The 18,908-nt window shown below is 41.0% G+C and overlaps 2 protein-coding genes across 2 annotated transcripts; both read left to right on the top strand.

Annotated features, from left to right (window-relative positions):
- Positions 1-1,826: 1,826 nt before the first annotated feature.
- LOC131458671 (uncharacterized) lies at positions 1,827-10,368 on the top strand. The gene is made up of 21 exons (XM_058627872.1): positions 1,827-1,958; positions 2,076-2,323; positions 2,409-2,557; positions 3,412-3,540; positions 3,687-3,848; positions 3,964-4,093; positions 4,182-4,315; positions 4,393-4,552; positions 4,633-4,733; positions 4,918-5,015; positions 5,842-6,027; positions 6,487-6,666; positions 7,787-8,034; positions 8,154-8,302; positions 8,379-8,504; positions 8,587-8,748; positions 8,832-9,042; positions 9,324-9,448; positions 9,547-9,706; positions 9,799-9,899; positions 9,991-10,368. Exons 1-21 carry the CDS (start codon positions 1,860-1,862, stop codon positions 10,092-10,094), a joined length of 3,162 nt encoding a protein of 1,053 aa, XP_058483855.1. The 5' UTR covers positions 1,827-1,859; the 3' UTR covers positions 10,095-10,368.
- Positions 10,369-10,853: 485 nt separating this feature from the next.
- On the top strand, positions 10,854-18,895 carry acat1 (acetyl-CoA acetyltransferase 1). The gene is made up of 12 exons (XM_058626434.1): positions 10,854-10,995; positions 12,905-12,952; positions 13,056-13,173; positions 13,609-13,704; positions 14,655-14,755; positions 15,305-15,448; positions 15,709-15,859; positions 15,957-16,052; positions 16,451-16,564; positions 16,898-16,962; positions 17,153-17,310; positions 18,553-18,895. Exons 1-12 carry the CDS (start codon positions 10,945-10,947, stop codon positions 18,671-18,673), a joined length of 1,263 nt encoding a protein of 420 aa, XP_058482417.1. The 5' UTR covers positions 10,854-10,944; the 3' UTR covers positions 18,674-18,895.
- The last annotated feature ends 13 nt before the right edge of the window (positions 18,896-18,908 follow it).

Raw genomic sequence — 18,908 nt, 5'->3', positions numbered from 1 at the left:
TCTCAGTGTGGGACCTTTCTGTGTGGAGTGTGCGTGCTCTCCCCGTGTCAGGACGGTCCCTTGTAAACTGACCAACCCTCCATCTGATTTTACAATTTCGGCTGTATGAGCTCCTGACGTTAATATCCAGGTCTTAAGCTGTTAAACACTCGCTTTGTCCACCACCTGATCGCCATCTGTTTGCTGTTTGCTGTTTGCTGCTAAGCAAACAGATACTAGATTGACTTAAACATCTTTAAAAATTGAAGAGATGTGGAAAGATTTCTCTGACGCGTGTTGGGGGGATTTCCACTGGTGTCCGCTCACTTTTCAGTGGGAGAAGTTCCTCCTCCCTCCAACACATGAAAACATGCTCCAAGAAACAGCAACGGTGATTCATGCTCACCTGTGTTTTCCAAGACATCATCAGAGATGGATGTATAAGTTCATGTTTGGGTATAAGTACATCTATAAATGGACACTACCACTCCACTACAGAATCACATCTCACTCGCAGCTGTCGAGGACACTTTGAACTATCACAACTAAATGTTTAACTCCTACCCTAAACCAAATTCTAACCCTAAAGCCAAGTCTAAACCCTAAAAAGCCACCAGCAAGAATGACCTAAATATCCTCACAAAGATAGGTTTGAATAAAAATGTGTCCTCACAGCCTACTACAGAAATGTAATCACATACAGCGATTATCACTATATGGACAAAAGTATTTGGACACACCTGTTTATTATTGATTTAAAGTGTTTCATTCAGGCTTTGGACAAAGCCCCTTATCTCTAATGAAGGACAATCTTCAGCATACCAAAACATTTTGGACAATGCTATGCTTCCAACTTTGTGACCCTTTTCTATTCCAACATGCAAAGCAAGGACTATGATGACACTGTTTGAAGATTCTGGTGTGGAAGAACTCGACTGGTCTGACCTCAAACCCATTGAGCACCTTTGGGATGAACTGGAACAGAGATTGTGAGCCAGGCCTTCTCGTCCAGCATAATGGTCAGGCATCCAGACTCCTCATGTACTGTATGTTGCATGTAAGACAACAAGACAACCATTCACCAACATTTATGAGCATAATCCATCTTTAACAACCCTCAATAGAGCTGCACCCACAACACAAATTACCCAAGTTATCTTCTACTAAGAAGCAAACCATCACTTGTTTTCTAGCACCCATCAATATACAGTAACATAAACTAATTCCGGAAACTTTGAAGGAACATTATAAAGCCCAATTATAAAATAGTGAGTCAAATCAATAAAATGTTCTTACATAATGAGTGAAGCAGCACATCATGCCGAGGGATCACCAGTGGCATCTACGCGTAATCCTCGAGCTGTCAGGCAGACCTCGTTATAGCTGTTATCGCTGGTTTGAGGCAACAGGGATTTTGTTCCAAGACAAGACCAAGCTTGTCGGTGTTTGCTCACGGAGGACACGGCTTGACAATGTTACCAGCAAAAACAGCAGCCTGAGGGGTACAGCGATGATACTCATAATTTAAACATATAGAATAACAACACTTTATGTATGAGTATTAAAGCACCTCTAATGATGGGAGTCAACATTCTCCTCATTAACTGCATCACATTTGACTTTTAGGTTCTAAACTTCCACATGACTTTTCATTTATAGTTTTATTGTCTGTTTCAGTATGTAAATGTCAAACCTACCCTGTTAGGTCATCAGCAGCATCATCGCCGTCATGCGTAGGAGACTGTTTCGTTTCAGCAAACAACCGCAAATTCATACATGGAATGTTGCTCTGTGTTGCCCAACACGCCCACTCCTCAGGACGTCCACTTCTCAGCCTATATAACAGCCTGTGTGCAGTGCAGACACGCAACAAAGGAAGGATGAGGTCCTCCAGTCTGTGTGTTCTCCTGAGCCTCGCATTGGCAGCTCACTGTGACCCACAGTCAGAGACGACCGTGCAAGATGAAAACTTTGCAGAGGTTAGTTTTGAAAGAACTAGGTTTTAATTTGTGCATTTTGGAAACTGCCACTATTCCACAAATTAAGAAAAAGAATAAGCTGACAACTACATATGAAATTGTTATCTTGTTTTGCAGAGCTATTTGAAGAATTTCTTCAATCTGACAGAGGAAAGAGGTACAGCATCCAGACGAGGGATCAGCCCTGTGAGCAAGAAGCTCTCTGAGATGCAGAGATTCTATGGTCTTCAGATCACTGGGACACTGGACACTGACACCATTGCCATGATGAAGAAGCCCCGCTGTGGCGTTCCAGATGGCAACATCGCCCGTTTCTCCACGTTTGGAGGAAACCTCAAGTGGGAGAAGAACAGCCTTACCTACAGGTGACTGATCTGAGCGAGCCAGAGAGAGAGAGAGAACTTACAATATGTGAGACAGTTGTTTGTTGACAACTTTTCCATCCGACAGGATTGAGAACTACACGCCTGACATGTCCAGGTCAGAGGTGGACGACTCCATCGACAAAGCGCTGCAGGTCTGGGCCAGAGTTACTCCACTGAGGTTCACACGCCTCTACAGTGGCACCGCTGACATCATGATCTCCTTCGGGAGCCAGTGTGAGTTATTTTTTAGCTTTAACTATGTGGTTTCTCAGTCTTGAACATCAAATGGACATCAATGAAAGGAATATCAATACAACTGGGGAAAAACACAGTTGCTTACTGGTTATTACGTGAAAAAAGCTAATACTTTGTTAAATATAAGTAGTGGGGAAAAAAACACACCATAAAATGTTGAAATACTTATTTTAGGAGATCATTACATCCTTCATCTGAAAACCGGCTCTGTCGAGTAAGATGACCTGACGGACTACGAATTCACTTCTGAAACTTATGGGATTGAACCTTTGTTTTCGGTCGTCCTCTAACCTGTTTGCAGCTGTCTCGCTTTAGTGCAGTGTTGTAGGATATCTGTCTTGACATGACACAAAACACAGGATCCAAACACAATGAACAATATCCAAGGAGAATCTTTGCTACTGTATCTATCCTCTATTTTGAATGTGACCTCTAGGAATGTATATATATCCCTGTATTTCTATTTTAAAAAAGGGGATCATCTGGACAATTACCGTACAGTTTCACATTGCACATCACGCAGCACACCATAGAGAAAACAGTCATTCCACAGTGGCATGTCAGCGCTCAGAGCTACTCCTCCACACTGTTATTAAAGGCTAAGAAGGTGTTGAACATGATGTTTTTACCCTAAGCTCAGATTTATGGTTATGATATCCCATAAATCTCTACAAACTACATACAAGAAAAGATAATCTTGGTGAAGATAGAAGTGCATACACTTAAGAGTTCAGATGATTTGGATTTTACAGAAACACAAGTGAAAACTACATCGAAACGAAAATGAAGTCGCACAGATTTTAAGTCAACACACGTGTGCTCTGGCTCAACAGCACATGGAGATTATTACCCCTTCGACGGCCGTGACGGCACTCTGGCTCATGCCTTCGCTCCATCTAATGGCATCGGAGGAGATGCTCATTTTGACGAGGATGAAGACTTCACCTTCCGCTCCAACAGAGGTGAGTTTGTGCTATGCTTATCCTACCCCTACCCCCTCTCCTTCTGCACTTGCATCCCCCTCGGCACTCTCACCCTCTATCAGTCCACTGTTCCTATCGAGCTTAAATGTAACTGAATTTTGATATCTGTGTTTTCTGCCGTACAGGATACGTCCTCTTCATGGTTGCAGCCCATGAATTCGGTCATTCCCTGGGCTTGTCTCACTCTGATGACCCCGGTGCTCTCATGTATCCCACGTACACATACAGAAACCCTGAGACCTTTGTTCTGCCCCGGGACGATGTCAACGGCATCCAGTCTCTCTATGGTCAGTTCTCACAGGCCGGACAGTTTACGCACTCTTTAATCTCTTGCACGATTTGTTTTCGTGCTTAAGTTTTCCTGCACTATGCTTTCTGATCTACATTTCGTTTAACCCCCAGGTCCAAACACTGAGAAGGATCCGTCTGTAGCTGAACCTCCACCTCCCACCACCCCTGACGCCTGTGACTCAACCATGGTGTTGGATGCTGTCACCACCCTGCGAGGAGAGATGTTCTTTTTCAAAGACAGGTATCACACATACACATACAAAAAAACATGTCAGTCCAACGTCTGAGAAGAGAGTCTCTCAACATAAGTGCCTGGCTTTTGTGTACAGTTTTTTCTGGCGCAGCTATCCACAGAGCAACACGCCTCAGCAAAGCCTCATCACCAGCTTCTGGCCCAGTGCTCCGGTCAATATTGACGCTGTTTTCGAGAGCAGGCAGTCGGACCGAATCTTTTTCTTTAAAGGTACATAAACACACAAATCTGTCACTATGTCATGTTTTGCCAAAGTTGTGAGTTTTTAAACTATATCGTTCGAACAGGTCAGAAAGTGTATGCCTTCAGCGGCTACAGACCAGAGCGGGGCTATCCAAAAAAACTGACCAGATTTGGTTTTCCGAGAAACGTGAGGAAAATCGATGCTGCCCTCTATGACGTACACTCAGGCAAAACTCTGTTCTTTGTGGACAACAATTACTACAGGTGTGTTCAGAGTCAAATGTCCGTGTTTGACTTCACAATGTTACTCTTAAAACATGCAATTGACTGTCTGTGTTGTTCAGTTATGATAATGCCAGACAATCTATGGACCAGGGATTCCCCAAACGTATCGATCAGACCTTTTCTGGACTCAACAAGGTGACTGCAGCTTTCCAGTACCGAGGTGAGTACTGACGTCAGAGATATTCAGCCTAAGAACAGTCATCCTCCTAAACTCCACTTATGAGTGGCATTAATCTTCTCTTACCTCTTGAGAAGTAAAGTGAATATTTATATGTTCATATTCCAGAACTCTTTAGCCATCACATCTTATCAGCTTACAACACTGTGTGTTTCTGTATTTGCAGGCTTCACTTACCTCTACAGTGGACCCTATATGTTTGAGTATGACCTGAAGTCTGGAAGGTTGTATCGTGTGTTGAGGAACAGCTACTTCCTACGTTGCACTAAATACTAACTTGTGTTGAATGCAAGTGAATGTACGGGTAACGGTGTTACAACATTAAACTTAAAATATTTCTCCTATAATTCTATTATTTTTTCAATATTTAACATTTTAACATTTCATCAGCTCTGCAAACACACCGTATTCAATAGCATCTGAATAAACATATTTTTTTTATTATTTTATACTTGTATGTGTCTCTTTTTTTAATGTTCTTTAGCAGCACTGATGTGGTATGTTTTCTGTAAACTATACCAAAAAGAACATTTATATTAACATCAAGTCAGGTGAGTTGGTCTACTCACCACTGAGGCAAAGGATTGGGGCAAAAACCACAGTATCAGAATCACACAGACTAGAGTCGAGGTCCAAAAAACAACAATGGTCATACAGCAGGTAAACGAAAATTAAACTGTGGATGTAGAGAGGACAGACTGAAGCTGAAAGGTGAACTGATTTAATTGGACACATTTAACTCAGTTAAATTGCAATCTATCAAAACTCTCCAAAGAATTTGGGAGACTTAAACGGTTTAAACGTTTATGGGATCAGAGGTGAGTTGTGTCAGATGATTGCAGCCAATCACGTTCTCTTCATATGCAGAGGGATAAGAACATGCTTTTGTGTCGCATTGTTTTGGCCCTGATGGACCACAGCCTCCTGCCAGAGGGGAGCAACACAAACAGATTGTGTCAGAGGTGAGAGGGGTTATCTGCAATCTTACCTGCAAGTCTCAGTGTCCTGGCATGCAGGTCCTGGAGCGGTGGCAGACTGCAAGCAATGGCCCTCTCAGTCTGGCCTTGTCCCTTTGACTCCATGATGGCAGTGTACCATCATCACCTTTGGCAGGTTGGTCTTCTTCGGCAGCCGCGGGACGTACGCCCTCTGCTGGGCTTTTTTTGATGAGGTCAGAGGTCAGGATGGAAGGCGGAAAGACTCCACAGTGGACCGCGGAGTCACAGAGGGTCAATCTGATGCTCATTCTGTGGTCATGAACAATTTAAACATTCAGGTAATTGTACATTTAAATAAAAGCACTGGTATAATTGTTAAATATCCTATTCACACTGGACCTTTAATGCTGCTGAATTTTGGATAATCACATTGCATGTTTTTGAGTTAAAGGTGAATAATCTATTATTCGACAACAACAATGCACTGAATCACCTGATTTAAACTCTTGTGTTTTCCTCTTGATGGTTCAGACAGAACAGTTTCTGATCAGTTTCATGTTCATACAGGCCCACACTTACCTACCTCCTTATCCTAACTCTATGACCCTCCACCTCCCTCGCTCATCGGTGCAGTTTTTTTTTAATCTCCTCTCTGTTGATTGAATGGGCCTGTTCAGACACTTGCAGGAATGTTTTATTGCCCCATCGTGCAACCTTCCCAACTCTCGCATCCAAAACACTGAAATCGACTGTTTAGCAGATACAAGCAATCCAGTGCATTCCAGCTCCTTATCTGAGCAGAGCGTACACAGAGAGAGAAGCGTGAAGAAGCTGCAGTTGGTGTCTTCTCTGCGGTGGAAGAAGGCGTCATGGAAGGAGCACTGGCTGTTCGAACGGTGATGATAGTGGTGGTTGCAGCATTTTGTGGAGCTGTGCCCACCACTGCACCCAGCCAAGAAGAGCTCGCTAAAGCCCAGGTAAACATTTGTTGGTGTGATTTGAGGGGGGTTTCTCTAGAATGCACTGTGCATGTGTAGTGCCAGCTTTATAGCAGTGAATACCTCCCAAAATATTGTCCTAAAGGGGAAAGTGCACTTGAATAGAATGACGGTACAATCCTCAAGCGTTCTGGGTGGATTTGATGCCACTCATGGTCGACGGTAGTAAGAATGGGTGTGGTTTTAATGCCGCAGGTATCACAGTTGTGGGGGCGGAAAGTAGTGAGCGTCAAAAAATATCACAAATAGCAGCTGGTGTATCATTTTAGTTTGGAGCTCTTTAATGATCTAATGCTGCTACACGTACATGGAGAGAAGATAATACTGTTGAGCAAATGTCGTGAGGCAGCAGGAGGAATGTGGGGCTTCATTTACTCTGTTAATACTGTGAGGCAAGTAGAAGGAATGATAAACCCTGCTACTAACGGGGGGAAAAATGTACTTTGCAGAGAGACAGTGAATGACTGTAAATACATGCAAAACATGGTCATTGCATAGTGGTTAGCACTCTTGCCTTTGCAGCAAGAAGACCTGGGTTTGAGACCCCGTTGGAACGAGGGCCTTTCTGCATGGAGTTTGCATGTTCTCTGGTTTCCTCCCAAAGTCCAAACCCCATGTAATATGGGGATTAGGTAAATTGGACCCTCTAAATTGACTGTAGGTTTAAGAGTGTGAGTGGATGGTTGTTTGTCTCTATATGTGGCCCTGCGATGGACTGGCGAAATGTCCCGTGTGTAACCCCGCCTATCGCCTTATTTCATCTGAGATTGGCACAGTGCATAGTATTTAGTAAATAGTATTTAATGCTCAAAGATTTCATAGTGTCAAGAGTAGAGCAAGTAAAAAATCAAAAGAAGGTCAAGAAAGACAAATATACGGAAAATATACGGAAGAGGATTAGTGCCACATGAAAAAACTTTTTTGAAACAAAATAGAAAATATTTGAAACAGCCTGTATTAGTCAGAATTCTGAATTACTTAGCTTTTTATAATATTGTAGTTTTATCTGCATAAGTTGTTTATAATTATTAGGGTCAGAGTGCACATGGTGCGGAAGGTAAATGTAGGAGTTATTCTTATTAATTTTTTTTTTTGTCAGGAATATCTGTCTCAGTTTTTCTCTGATGTGGGTGTCACTGCACCCAAAACTGTGCGGCGCAGCTCCCTCGACTCCTTTGACGACACTCTGAGAAGAATGCAAAAGTTTTTTGGCCTGGACGTGACAGGGCACTTGGACTCCGGCACAATGAAAGTGATGTCTCAGCCCCGCTGCGGTTTCACAGACGCGGCCCGCTACAGCCACTTTGCTGGTCAACCAAAGTGGGAAAAGTCTGTGGTCACATACAGGTATTGCACAAGATATTCATGTCGGAACAAAGGGCCACGTGTCCCAGCATGCACTTCACCCAAACACAAACACAACGAAACTCCTCTTTAAAGCCTTTTCACTCTCACACCCCATGTAGGATAGTTAACTACACACCAGACTTGAGTCAAGAGGAAGTGGATTCCGCCATAGACAAGGCTCTGAAAATCTACAGCGACGTCATTCCTCTGACTTTCAAGAAAATCCCCAGTGGCACCGCTGACATTATGATCTCTTTCAAGAGTGGAGGTAATTCACATGTTCTGCATCATTCAGTGATTCAAATGTTTGATCAAGAGGTCATTTTACTCCTGCTTCTCACCAGACCATGGAGACTTTGCTGCATTTGATGGGGTGAGTGGAGTGTTGGCCCATGCATTCTCCCCTGGAGAAGGCCACGGAGGTGACACCCACTTTGATGAAGATGAAACCTGGACTCTTACCTCAGCAGGTGGTGACGTGAAGTAAACGGTTATTTGGATTATTATGATCTGCCTAGTATCCCCAGTAACTTGATCAGTGTGTACATGCAGGATCCAATCTGTTCTTGGTGGCAGCCCACGAGTTTGGCCATGCAATGGGAATGGCCCACTCTCAGGTGGAGACGGCCCTGATGTATCCCTTATACACATATGAGAACACAGATGGTTACAAGCTGCCCGATGACGACAAACAGGGAGTACAAGCTATCTATGGTGACTAATAAACAACAGTTTGTTATGTTTCAGAAGCACTTTTTTTCTATGTGAAAGCACCTGACACTCACCTGTGTTCAAAGGAATCCGACCCACAACATCACCAACTGAAGAGACAACTCTACAGCCTACTAAAAGACCTGAGCCAAAACCAGAACCTGAACCAGACCCTGAACCTTCACCAGATCCTGAACCTACACCAGATCCCGAACCTTTACCAGACAGGTGCAGCAGGGACCTGGTTTTTGATGCTGCAACCTCCATTGGGAGAGGTCTTTACTTCTTCAAAGATGGGTGAGACATGTGTTGTTGTCATTTAGAGAGTTGAGATCATATATTTTCTTAATACATGACACTTGTGATACTCCTTATCAGTGTATGTATCAGGTATGAATGTTTTGTATGTTGTAACTCCTTGATGGCCTGGAGACGTGTCCGGCATATATCCTGTGTCTTGCCAAATGTCAACAGGGATTGGCTCCAACACCTTTAGCACAGTGAATGAATGAATGAATGAATGAATGAAAGAATGTACACAGTGAGCTTATTGTTATGCTTGTTCTTTCTTTTGTCAGATATTTCTGGAAGAAGAGCAGCTCCTGGGACGGCATCATAATGAAGCAAATTCAGTCTGTCTGGCCTGAAATCAGCCACGTTGATGCTGCTTATGAGTATAAGAATACTGTCGTTGTTTTTGAAGGTAATGTTTTCTTTTCTTTTTGCGAAGTAAAATGAAAGACATAAAGACATGCTACCAGTACAAAATATCACCTATTCTGACTATGCCTTTTCATATAGGGGACCATTACTGGAAGATCAGTGGAAACGCTGTCCAAGCTGGTTATCCCAAACCTCTCAGAGACTTTGGCTTCCCTCCACATGTCAATAAGATAGATGCTGCAGTTCATGAGCCATTCACAGGCAAAACCCTCTTCTTTGTGAAAAGGAACATATGGCGGTGGGTAACATAATGTAAAAAGCATATATAAAAACATACAGACATGATGCTACGTATATTGATGAACACCACTTCATTCATGTTACTCACAGCTATAGTGAAAGTGGGGAAAGGATGTATTCTTCGAACCCAAGATACATAAAGGTAGAGGTGCCTGGGATCACCCGTGTGGATGCTGTTTTTGAGAACGAAGGTGCGTCACAGTTAAGCTGTACTGTCCTTCTGCCACAGCCTTGTGTTCCTGTGCAGCATAATATCAATGACGCAAACCCCTCTTTTCTCAGGTTACCTGTACTTTTCATATGGATCCACACAGATAGAATACGACTACACGCGAAGACGAACCATCCGCACTCTGTCAAACAGTGACTGGATGGATTGCGAATAAAGAAACAACAACGCACATGGTCAGCACGGCTGTAACGATCCATCACATTCGTTTCACCGTACTGTCACATTGAGACACACATGTACACAAACATTAAGTATGCAACAAAGCAATGGCCTGTACCATTAACTCCTCACGAGTTATTGTAGCATCGAAGAAGAAATCTGCTGCACACAAGTAGAATAATCAAATATTATGAAAAAATGTGTAATGCTTTAAGCTTGTTTTTTTAGCTACTTTTTTGATATACATCAATAAACATGATTCACGATTATTGACTATTGCATTATTGTTTATAATTGCACTCCTTTTATCAATCATTTATCCTAATGTTCCTCCTCTAATAATTATTTCTGACAAGCTGAGGTGTAATGCTACCCTCTACAGTTTGAAGCTCTATAAGTTATAAGGGAGTTATTTCTGTATGTTTTCTTTGGTAAGAGATAAATAAAACACATTTTTATTGTGAACTATGTACCACTCCATATCAACAAATACACTTTTATTTTGCAATTCTGTGAAAAATCTTAACTTATTCACTACTACCAATAATATTTTTATTGCAATATCATGATGGAATATCCGTGATGTAATTTTAAGATCATTTTGCCCACCCCGACTGAATAGTTCCAAAATAAGTTAGTATTTTATCACTTGACAGACGCCTTCTTGGTGGTAAAACTACAGCGACCATGATGCACCAGTCAACTATGACGTCAGCGGTGCAACACACCCCTCACAGTGATTGGCTGAAATATTTATCCCTCCGCTGCTGTGCTGCGTACGTGTGTGTCTGAAGGTGAAGTAGGTCCGAGTCTGTGTGAGACGTAGTCCTGTCCCTCAGTCCAAAATGTCATCCAGTGGACTTTTAACAATGCACACTCAAATCTGTAAACGTCTGGTAAGTGTGGGTGTGTAAGACAAGCTCTTTGTCCGCTCTGTTGATGTATTATTGTGCAAAGTTATGCTAGCTGTGAGCAGCTAACGTTAGCTCAGCTGCTATAAGTATTGTGTATTGTGTGTGTCCTTGACAAATTATAATGTAAGAGCCTGAAAACAACTAACTCACGCAGGTGATGTTGTGAAATTGCCACTGTGTTAGTAGCGTGTTTAACAGCAATGTCGTCTTTCTAAACGACACAATTAAGAAGCTAACAAAGCTGTCGTCAGTTGACACTTGTCTTGTGGACACCGTTGTTTTAACCTGTTAACATCTGCAAACTTTCTCCACTGTCTCTCCTTATTATTAAAATTGCTATATTAACATATTACCTTTGCTAAGAGCTTTCAAGGTCATCTCCATGTCTTTTGCAGTCAGGCAAAGGAAACTATAAAATTGCCATTCAGTGCTGGGTCAACTGAAAATCTTCATAACAAAAAGAAGGGGCGTGCACCTTAGAGTAGACCTGGGGACCACATGAGCTTCAAGTCTGGCGAGTAGGGGGTCAGTCAGGTAAAAAAAAGTCCCAACTGTGTGGAAAAAGCAACTGTTCAGTTGTGGTGGGCTACATGACCTCAAAATCACATCACAATAGTCCATCATGATATAGCAATAACAACATTTGTGATAATATTTCACATCATTTCAACTTAAAAGTGTTTGTTTTGATAAGGAACTATGTATATATACATATATACATATACACATATATATACAATATACAATATATACATATAGTTAACAATACATAACATGATGCAAAATTTATCAAAACACATTTAAGTGTAGGGTTGCATGAAATAGTTTGGCAGGCTGAGTTTGAGAGCTCTGCCTTGGAGCTTGCCTTAAAGTTATGGTTCTCAAACAAATTGAACAACAATAATTAGAGTAATCCAAGCTATCTCTTGCTCCATCTTCATCTTATTTCACAATACCAGTGACTCTGAAGTATATGTGAGGAATAGGAGAATGATGACGGAGCAAATTATCTTATTCGGAATCAATCTGCCTCTTGTGAAAAGTCCATAGCTGACTTTGCTCGGCCTATTAACACCACTGTATCAGGTGGTAAGTGGTATAAAAAGTTTGAGAACCACTGCTTTAAAGGACAGTGATGTTTTGAGCATAATGTACTTATTTACAAAGACACCATTTTATACAGCCACAATCCTGCTGATCAACTCACCTGATACATCACAGCAGTTATCAATAATGAGGATATTGTATAGGCATATTAGTTAAAATATATAATATACACACATCCCTCCATATACCCCTACCAAAACAGTTGCTTAGTAAAATACTAACAGCAACGATAGACGGTGTGTACAAAATGCATGATCACTTCAATTTACGACAAAGCCAGTGCAAAACTGAATGTAAACGACTAATTAAAAACAAAATGTCACCCGAAATTTTATAAAGGAGCAGGCTACTAATTGCTGTGCAGACAGAATGGCTCTGCATTTCCTGCCAAATATATTTATCATGTGAGCAGGAACCCTGTATTTCAAACGCCCTCTGCAGTGGCACATTAGTACGGCTCAATATGGCCTGGGCCTTCCTCAGGATCTGCCTGGAATAGAAGTCAGAGGGCTGTGGCTGACTCGTCCCAATCATTTTGCTGGTCAGCTTTAAGTTTCCACATAGAACACAAATACCTGTGAGTTTCCACCAAGTCAATTTTACTTCCAACAGTGATGGTCAGTATTAGGTTTGGTGCTGATTTCCTAAAATCAATTTTCTTCGTTTTAAATGCATTCAGTTGAAGGAAATGCCCACAGGTTGAACAGCCAAAGCTTGAATGGAAAGAATGTAGCAGATATAGTCACTCTCTCATTCATGGGTCTTTATTATCCTGCTATTCCAGGCTCACAAGTACCTTTCAAGAGCCTACAGTTCTCGGCCCTTGCTCAATGTGAGTAGATTTAAAACAGTCCATCACAGTTGCATGCTTGGATTGAACATTTGAATCCAGTTTTCCTGACTCAAATTCACACTTACTATACATGTGGTTTCAGGAAGTTGTCATTGTCAGTGCTGTCCGCACTCCAATGGGCTCCTTCAAAGGCAGCCTGGCAGCAGTACCAGCCACCAAACTGGGCTCCATTGCCATCAAAGGAGCCATAGATAAAGCAGGTATGTCCATTCATTTACTTACTCATTCAGTAGTGGCTTAATGCATATTAACCAGATTTAAACCTGGCATACACTGTACCGAGAGTCTGCAGCAGCAAAGAATGATGACCAACAAGGACACTGCCTAACCAGCACGTATGACACTGTGAGAGGAAAATGTTTTCTTTACCAACAGGTAACGATAGTCTTTATTCATCATTGAAAAAGTGAAACCAAATAAAGTTCTTCCCCGGTCACACTTTTCAGCCTCATGGCAGACGAGAGCCTAATACACCTCATATACAATTTTAAAATATATTATGAATGGTTTGACTGCCCCATCTTTTGTCCGGTGTCAGCTGGGATTGGCACCAGCGGCCCAGCGACCCTTATGTGGAGGATAAAGCAGTAGAGGAGTTGTTATTAATTTATCTTTTTTTTTTCGCCTCTGTGTAGGCATTGCTCCCGAGGAGGTGAAGGAGGTCTACATGGGCAACGTGCTTCAGGCAGGAGAAGGACAGGCCCCCACAAGACAAGCTCTGCTTGCTGCAGGTGTGTGTGTGTGTGCTTATACGCATGTCTGCAGTCCCACTGTTTTGTTTTGATGTCCAGAAAACGGCTGAACACTGGAATGCCATCTCTCTCCACTATAAGGCTGACTGTTGGCAGCTAGTTGGTGCTGTTTTTGTGTACTTTTCTCGCCTGAAAGATTTAAAAGGGTCATACATGCACGTTAAAGACTAGTCTTTATGTGCATGGTGACACAGGCAAGGTTTACCTGCACTACCATGGTGAGGCCTCTTCCAGGCTTTCATTATTGTACACAGCATTTGAAATGGAACATTTTTGTATCACAACTGTAATTAAATGGTAGGAAAATTCAACACTTTTTTTTAAGCACTATTGCTATGATTAACATTTCTATTTTAATCCCACACAATGCATTTAATATACTCTGTTACACAGAACAGGGATTTTTTAATGCTTAATTTATTTTATACTCAGACAATCTTATTGATCCCAGGAGAGCAGTTCATTTTGAATTTAGAATTAGTTATTTTTGCAAACGCACCAATTAGTGATAGTGAATTTGACCATCCTTTTTACACACCATTAGTGACTATTAATATGTCACATGTCAAAGCCTAGATCGACAAACAGAGGAAGGTGAAGGACAGGAAGAGACGAGGTAAATAAGGCAATCAAGCAATTGAAAATAAATAAATGAATGAATAATGGTTAGACGGACGTTTGTGTTGTCTGTCCTGTGAGGTGCTCAGTATCATTTAAGACAACCAATATCATAATATTTAGTAACCCGAGGGCAAAAAGAATAAAGCGTATAGACTATATATATATACATTGTACCAACAGATGGCTGGAAAAAATACTCTTGATTTATGAATACTTTTTGAAAAAAAGTTTTATGTTTTTACAGTGAACTATATTTATGTTTTTAATTTATCTTTGCAAATTCAATAATATGTCCTTGTTTTCTTCAGGCTTGACCCAGGGCACTCCAGCAACAACTATCAACAAAGTCTGTGCCTCTGGGATGAAGTCCATCATGATGGCAGCCCAGAGTCTAATGTGTGGACATCAGGTATCAAAAAAAAAAAAAAAAAAAAAGTTATAAAAGAAATTCTTTTTACATGCTGCATCTGTATCTAGGTATGTGCAACCAAAAACACAAGCACCACACAGACTTTGCCTTTGTGGGATATACAGATGACTCAAAGCAGCTTTGTGAGATGTACCACTGTACTGACAAGAGACTTGGACTGTGACTTTAGATTTGGGTCTTTATAGCAAACACAGTCATGTAAATTTAGGCTTCCTTGATGTCAATGAGAACATTAATATGGGATTTATTTTATTTCCAACTAGCCAAGAACAAAAGTGGGACCAACTCCATATTAAAGTTATGTATATGTATTTGAAAATGTAATTTCAATGCCTGTTTCATTTCTAACACATTCACATATGAGACATATGAACGTGTCTCACAAGGTGAACTAAGACCAGTGTTTTCAACGTTTCTCATGACGGCCAACTTGTGTCCTAGACGACAGGAAACACACAGTCAATGTAAAGGAGTGTTTACAGTTCAACATCATATGTGTCATTTTTATTTTTTATTTTTCATTTTTAGGATGTGATGGTGGCAGGAGGAATGGAAAGCATGTCAAACGTACCCTATGTGATGGCCAGAGAAACGCCAGGCTACGGAGGAGTGAGATTGGAAGACCTCATTGTTAAAGATGGACTCACTGACGTCTACAACAAATTCCACATGGTATCTGCCCACGTTTATGCTAAATATTGTCTTGATAGAAAATCTAAGAGCAGTATTTTTACAGGATCATAGTAGAGAGAATTTCATACTGCTTTAAAAACTGTGGAAAAGAGATGCTGTATGCATGTGCACTGCATTTCTACTGATTATTAACAATAATATACCATAGGCATATATATTTTTGGCTCCTCATGTGTCTTTCCTTTAAGATGATGTTGATATATGATACATGTTTGCTTTTAAAATGTTGTGTTTAACAGGGGAACTGCGCAGAAAACACAGCCAAAAACTACAACATCACCAGGGAGGAACAAGATGCCTACGCCATCGGCTCCTACAGCCGCAGCAAAGCGGCGTTTGAATCGGGACTGCTCGCCAAAGAAATTGTATCTGTCAGCATTCCCCAGAGAGGTACAGCAAAAAAAAACAAAAAAACATTTCTCTTCTAAAATATGGTACAGAGAAAATATAGTTTGTTTGATGCTAATGTGATTGTTTTTATATATAGGTAAACCTGATGTGGTCGTCTCTGAGGATGAGGAGTGGAGGAAGGTCGACTTCAGCAAAGTCCCCAAACTAAAGGCAGTGTTCCAGAAAGAGAACGGTAAATAAGTTGTTTTCTTTTACATTGAATCAGCCACTAGAGTGTTGTTGTTTTCTTTATCAGTGGCTGTTGCTGGTTCTTTAAAACCAGGGAAGTTCATTTCATGTCCAGTTATTTATTGCGAAGTTCTAATGAAATGTAAACACAACAGTACACAGACTTTTTTTTATTTTATAACATTTTAGAGGAAGCAGAGCTATTATCTCTGACATCTGTCAGAGATAAAATAATAATAATACATCATTTTGTATTTCTATTATGTACTAATCACTTAATTGCAGCTGAATTTCACCAGTGTGGGATAAATAAAGTCTTATCTAATCCTTGTTCATACAAACGTTGTGTTTCATTGCACTCTCTTCTTCTTCTGACTTGCTGTGTGTTTACTTGTTTATTAGGCACAGTGACGGCAGCCAACGCGAGCACATTGAACGACGGAGCAGCTGCTCTCGTTTTGATGACGGCGGATGCTGCAAAGAGGCTTAATGTCACTCCACTGGCAAGGATCGTTGGTACGTTGGAAAATTTGGAAAAACGCATGGCAATTTTTGCAGGATTATAAAAATGGGAATATATTATTATTTGTGGTCTGGCCTTCAACGTAATAATTAGCTCAAGCATTCACTACAATACAAACGGGGAGATTTTGATGATCAAATGTCATAGGTCAAGGTCACTGTGACCTCACAGCACACTTTATTGCAGATAAGTTTATTACTATGGCAAAAAACACCAAATTCTTTTATTAACTACTTTCAAAACCTTTATTATGTATTTATTTACATGTATTATTTACATTTGTGATATTGTTGTAACTAGATTATGTTCATGTTTTGTCCATGCAGCCTTTGCAGATGCTGCAGTTGCACCCATTGATTTCCCAATCGCTCCTGCATATGCTGTACCAAAGGTGGGTCCGGTAATAATAATAATAATAATAATAATAATGATCAGGTGCTTTTCTGTGAGCTGCCTCCAGGGATCTGTGCTATGACACCTTTTTTACCAAATATAAAAGAGGAGCTTCATTTGCTCTCAACTCCACTGTGTCCCGTGTGTGCAGCTGTAATACTAACTCCATGTGTGTGAATGTGTGTCAGGTGCTGGACGCAGCGGGGCTGAAGAAGGACGATATCGCCATGTGGGAGATCAACGAGGCCTTCAGTGTTGTCGTGCTGGCCAACATCAAAATGTTGGACATTGACCCAGCAAAAGTCAATGTCAACGGTGGAGCTGTGTCCCTGGGACATCCAATCGGGTAAGGAGCAGAGACTGACACAGACCAACTGTTTGTTATTTAAGAATCAGGGACTTGAGCTGGAATGAAGGGAAAAGAAACAAAAGCTTCAGCTTCTCCTAGGTATACCCGAGTTCACATGAGGAACAAATGATCCTGTCTTCTCAAACAGGGTTGGTCCTGGGCACCCACTGCTCTAACACACCTGATTCAAACGGTCAGCTCGTCATCAAGCTCTGCAGAATCCTATTAACTACCCATTTATTTGAATCAGATGTGTTAGAGTGTGGAGACTTCCCCGCGACCACGCTTGAGGAAAAACTGCTCTAAAGAACATGTCTGGTTTCCTTTATCACTTACATTGCTCTGTGATGTTGAGATAAAGGTTAGATAATTTAGATTTTTTTTTTCTTCAAACTGAACAACTTGCAAACAAAATAATCAGCTGTAATTAATAAAGCAAATCAGACAAATGACCCAGAAATTGTATCTTTTTCCAGTATATTGACAATATTGGCCTGAAATCAAAGCAAACCCATAACATCATGAGCGTCTTATCACTTAATATTGACGACCTAAAGGTGCAGAGTGTCCATATAGGAGGTTTTATTGTCAGAAATTGAATATACTACCCATAATTACGTTTACTCAAGTGTATGCATAAACAAGCGAACAAGGACGAGAAAATGGCAGGGAAAATGGAGAAAGTTGGCTCTTACAAGTTGCCCCTTCTATCTTAAGCTGTGTCAGCTCATTTGGTCCTTGAATTTGAGGGAATTGGTCAAGGAAAGTCTTTGAATTTGATGTCAACCAAGGCGTGGGAACCCTGCATACCATTAAACCATATTACCACATCACCACGATCATCCTGATCATCTTGAAGTTTGAGCTCCGACCTTCAGCTTGTAGATGCTGAGGTTTTTACTCGGAGAGCAACCAGGTATTGTCTCTTTTGTCAACAATAATTTATTGCTGAATTTGCACTTGTGATTTTTATGTTGTAGTATTATATAAGTTCCTCTTTTTTTTTTTTTTTTTTTTTTTTTTTCATTCGTTCTTTTGTTTTTTAATGATCAATCAATCAGATTTCCCTTAGTGGGATAGTGAAGTGTGACGATGATAATGATGGTGACAATGTTCGCTGATATTTACCTTGTACTTTGCACTTTGTAGTGAGTGGCAGCCCTTTTAGGAACCCACTGTGATCATAAAGATGTGTCTCAAGTCATCAAAATGTGGATCCTTCTGTCTTTTCTTTGTCAGGATGTCTGGGGCGAGAATTGTTGGTCACATGGTGCACAATCTGACATCGGGTCAGTACGGTCTAGCAGGCATCTGCAACGGTGGCGGTGGAGCTTCATCGATCATCATCCAGAAATTGTAGGAAACTTGAGAGCTTTCTGTCCCTGTTACATATGTGAACTAGTGTTTGTTGATCTTGCAGTTCCAACAGCTAGGACACATGTAAGCTCCCTTTTACTACTAAATTTGTTACAGCAAACATCACTCCAATGTTAAAGGCTCCTTTTGTTTGTGGAAAAAGATTTATTAATATTTAAGTCTGTATTGAAATGGTTGAATAAATACTGTTATTTTCATGAAAGCACTATTGTTTTGTT

This window comes from Solea solea, chromosome 4 (assembly GCF_958295425.1).
Source record: "Solea solea chromosome 4, fSolSol10.1, whole genome shotgun sequence".
NCBI classification, from domain to species: Eukaryota; Metazoa; Chordata; class Actinopteri; order Pleuronectiformes; family Soleidae; genus Solea; species Solea solea.
The sequence above is the reverse complement of the archived record's forward strand: the minus strand, read 5'-3'. Positions and strand labels throughout refer to the sequence as shown.

What these genes read in the sequence shown, in the direction of transcription:
- LOC131458671 (XM_058627872.1), top strand. Translation starts at nt 1,860, where the DNA reads ATGAGGTCCTCCAGTCTGTGTGTTCTCCTGAGCCTCGCATTGGCAGCT. An exon ending in ATGTTCTTTTTCAAAGACAG is followed by an intron (nt 4,094 to 4,181) that starts GTATCACACATA and finishes TTTTGTGTACAG; the next exon opens with TTTTTTCTGGCGCAGCTATC. An exon ending in TACTGTCGTTGTTTTTGAAG is followed by an intron (nt 9,449 to 9,546) that starts GTAATGTTTTCT and finishes CTTTTCATATAG; the next exon opens with GGGACCATTACTGGAAGATC.
- acat1 (XM_058626434.1), top strand. Translation starts at nt 10,945, where the DNA reads ATGTCATCCAGTGGACTTTTAACAATGCACACTCAAATCTGTAAACGT. An exon ending in GTTCTCGGCCCTTGCTCAAT is followed by an intron (nt 12,953 to 13,055) that starts GTGAGTAGATTT and finishes ATGTGGTTTCAG; the next exon opens with GAAGTTGTCATTGTCAGTGC. An exon ending in TCCACTGGCAAGGATCGTTG is followed by an intron (nt 16,565 to 16,897) that starts GTACGTTGGAAA and finishes TTGTCCATGCAG; the next exon opens with CCTTTGCAGATGCTGCAGTT.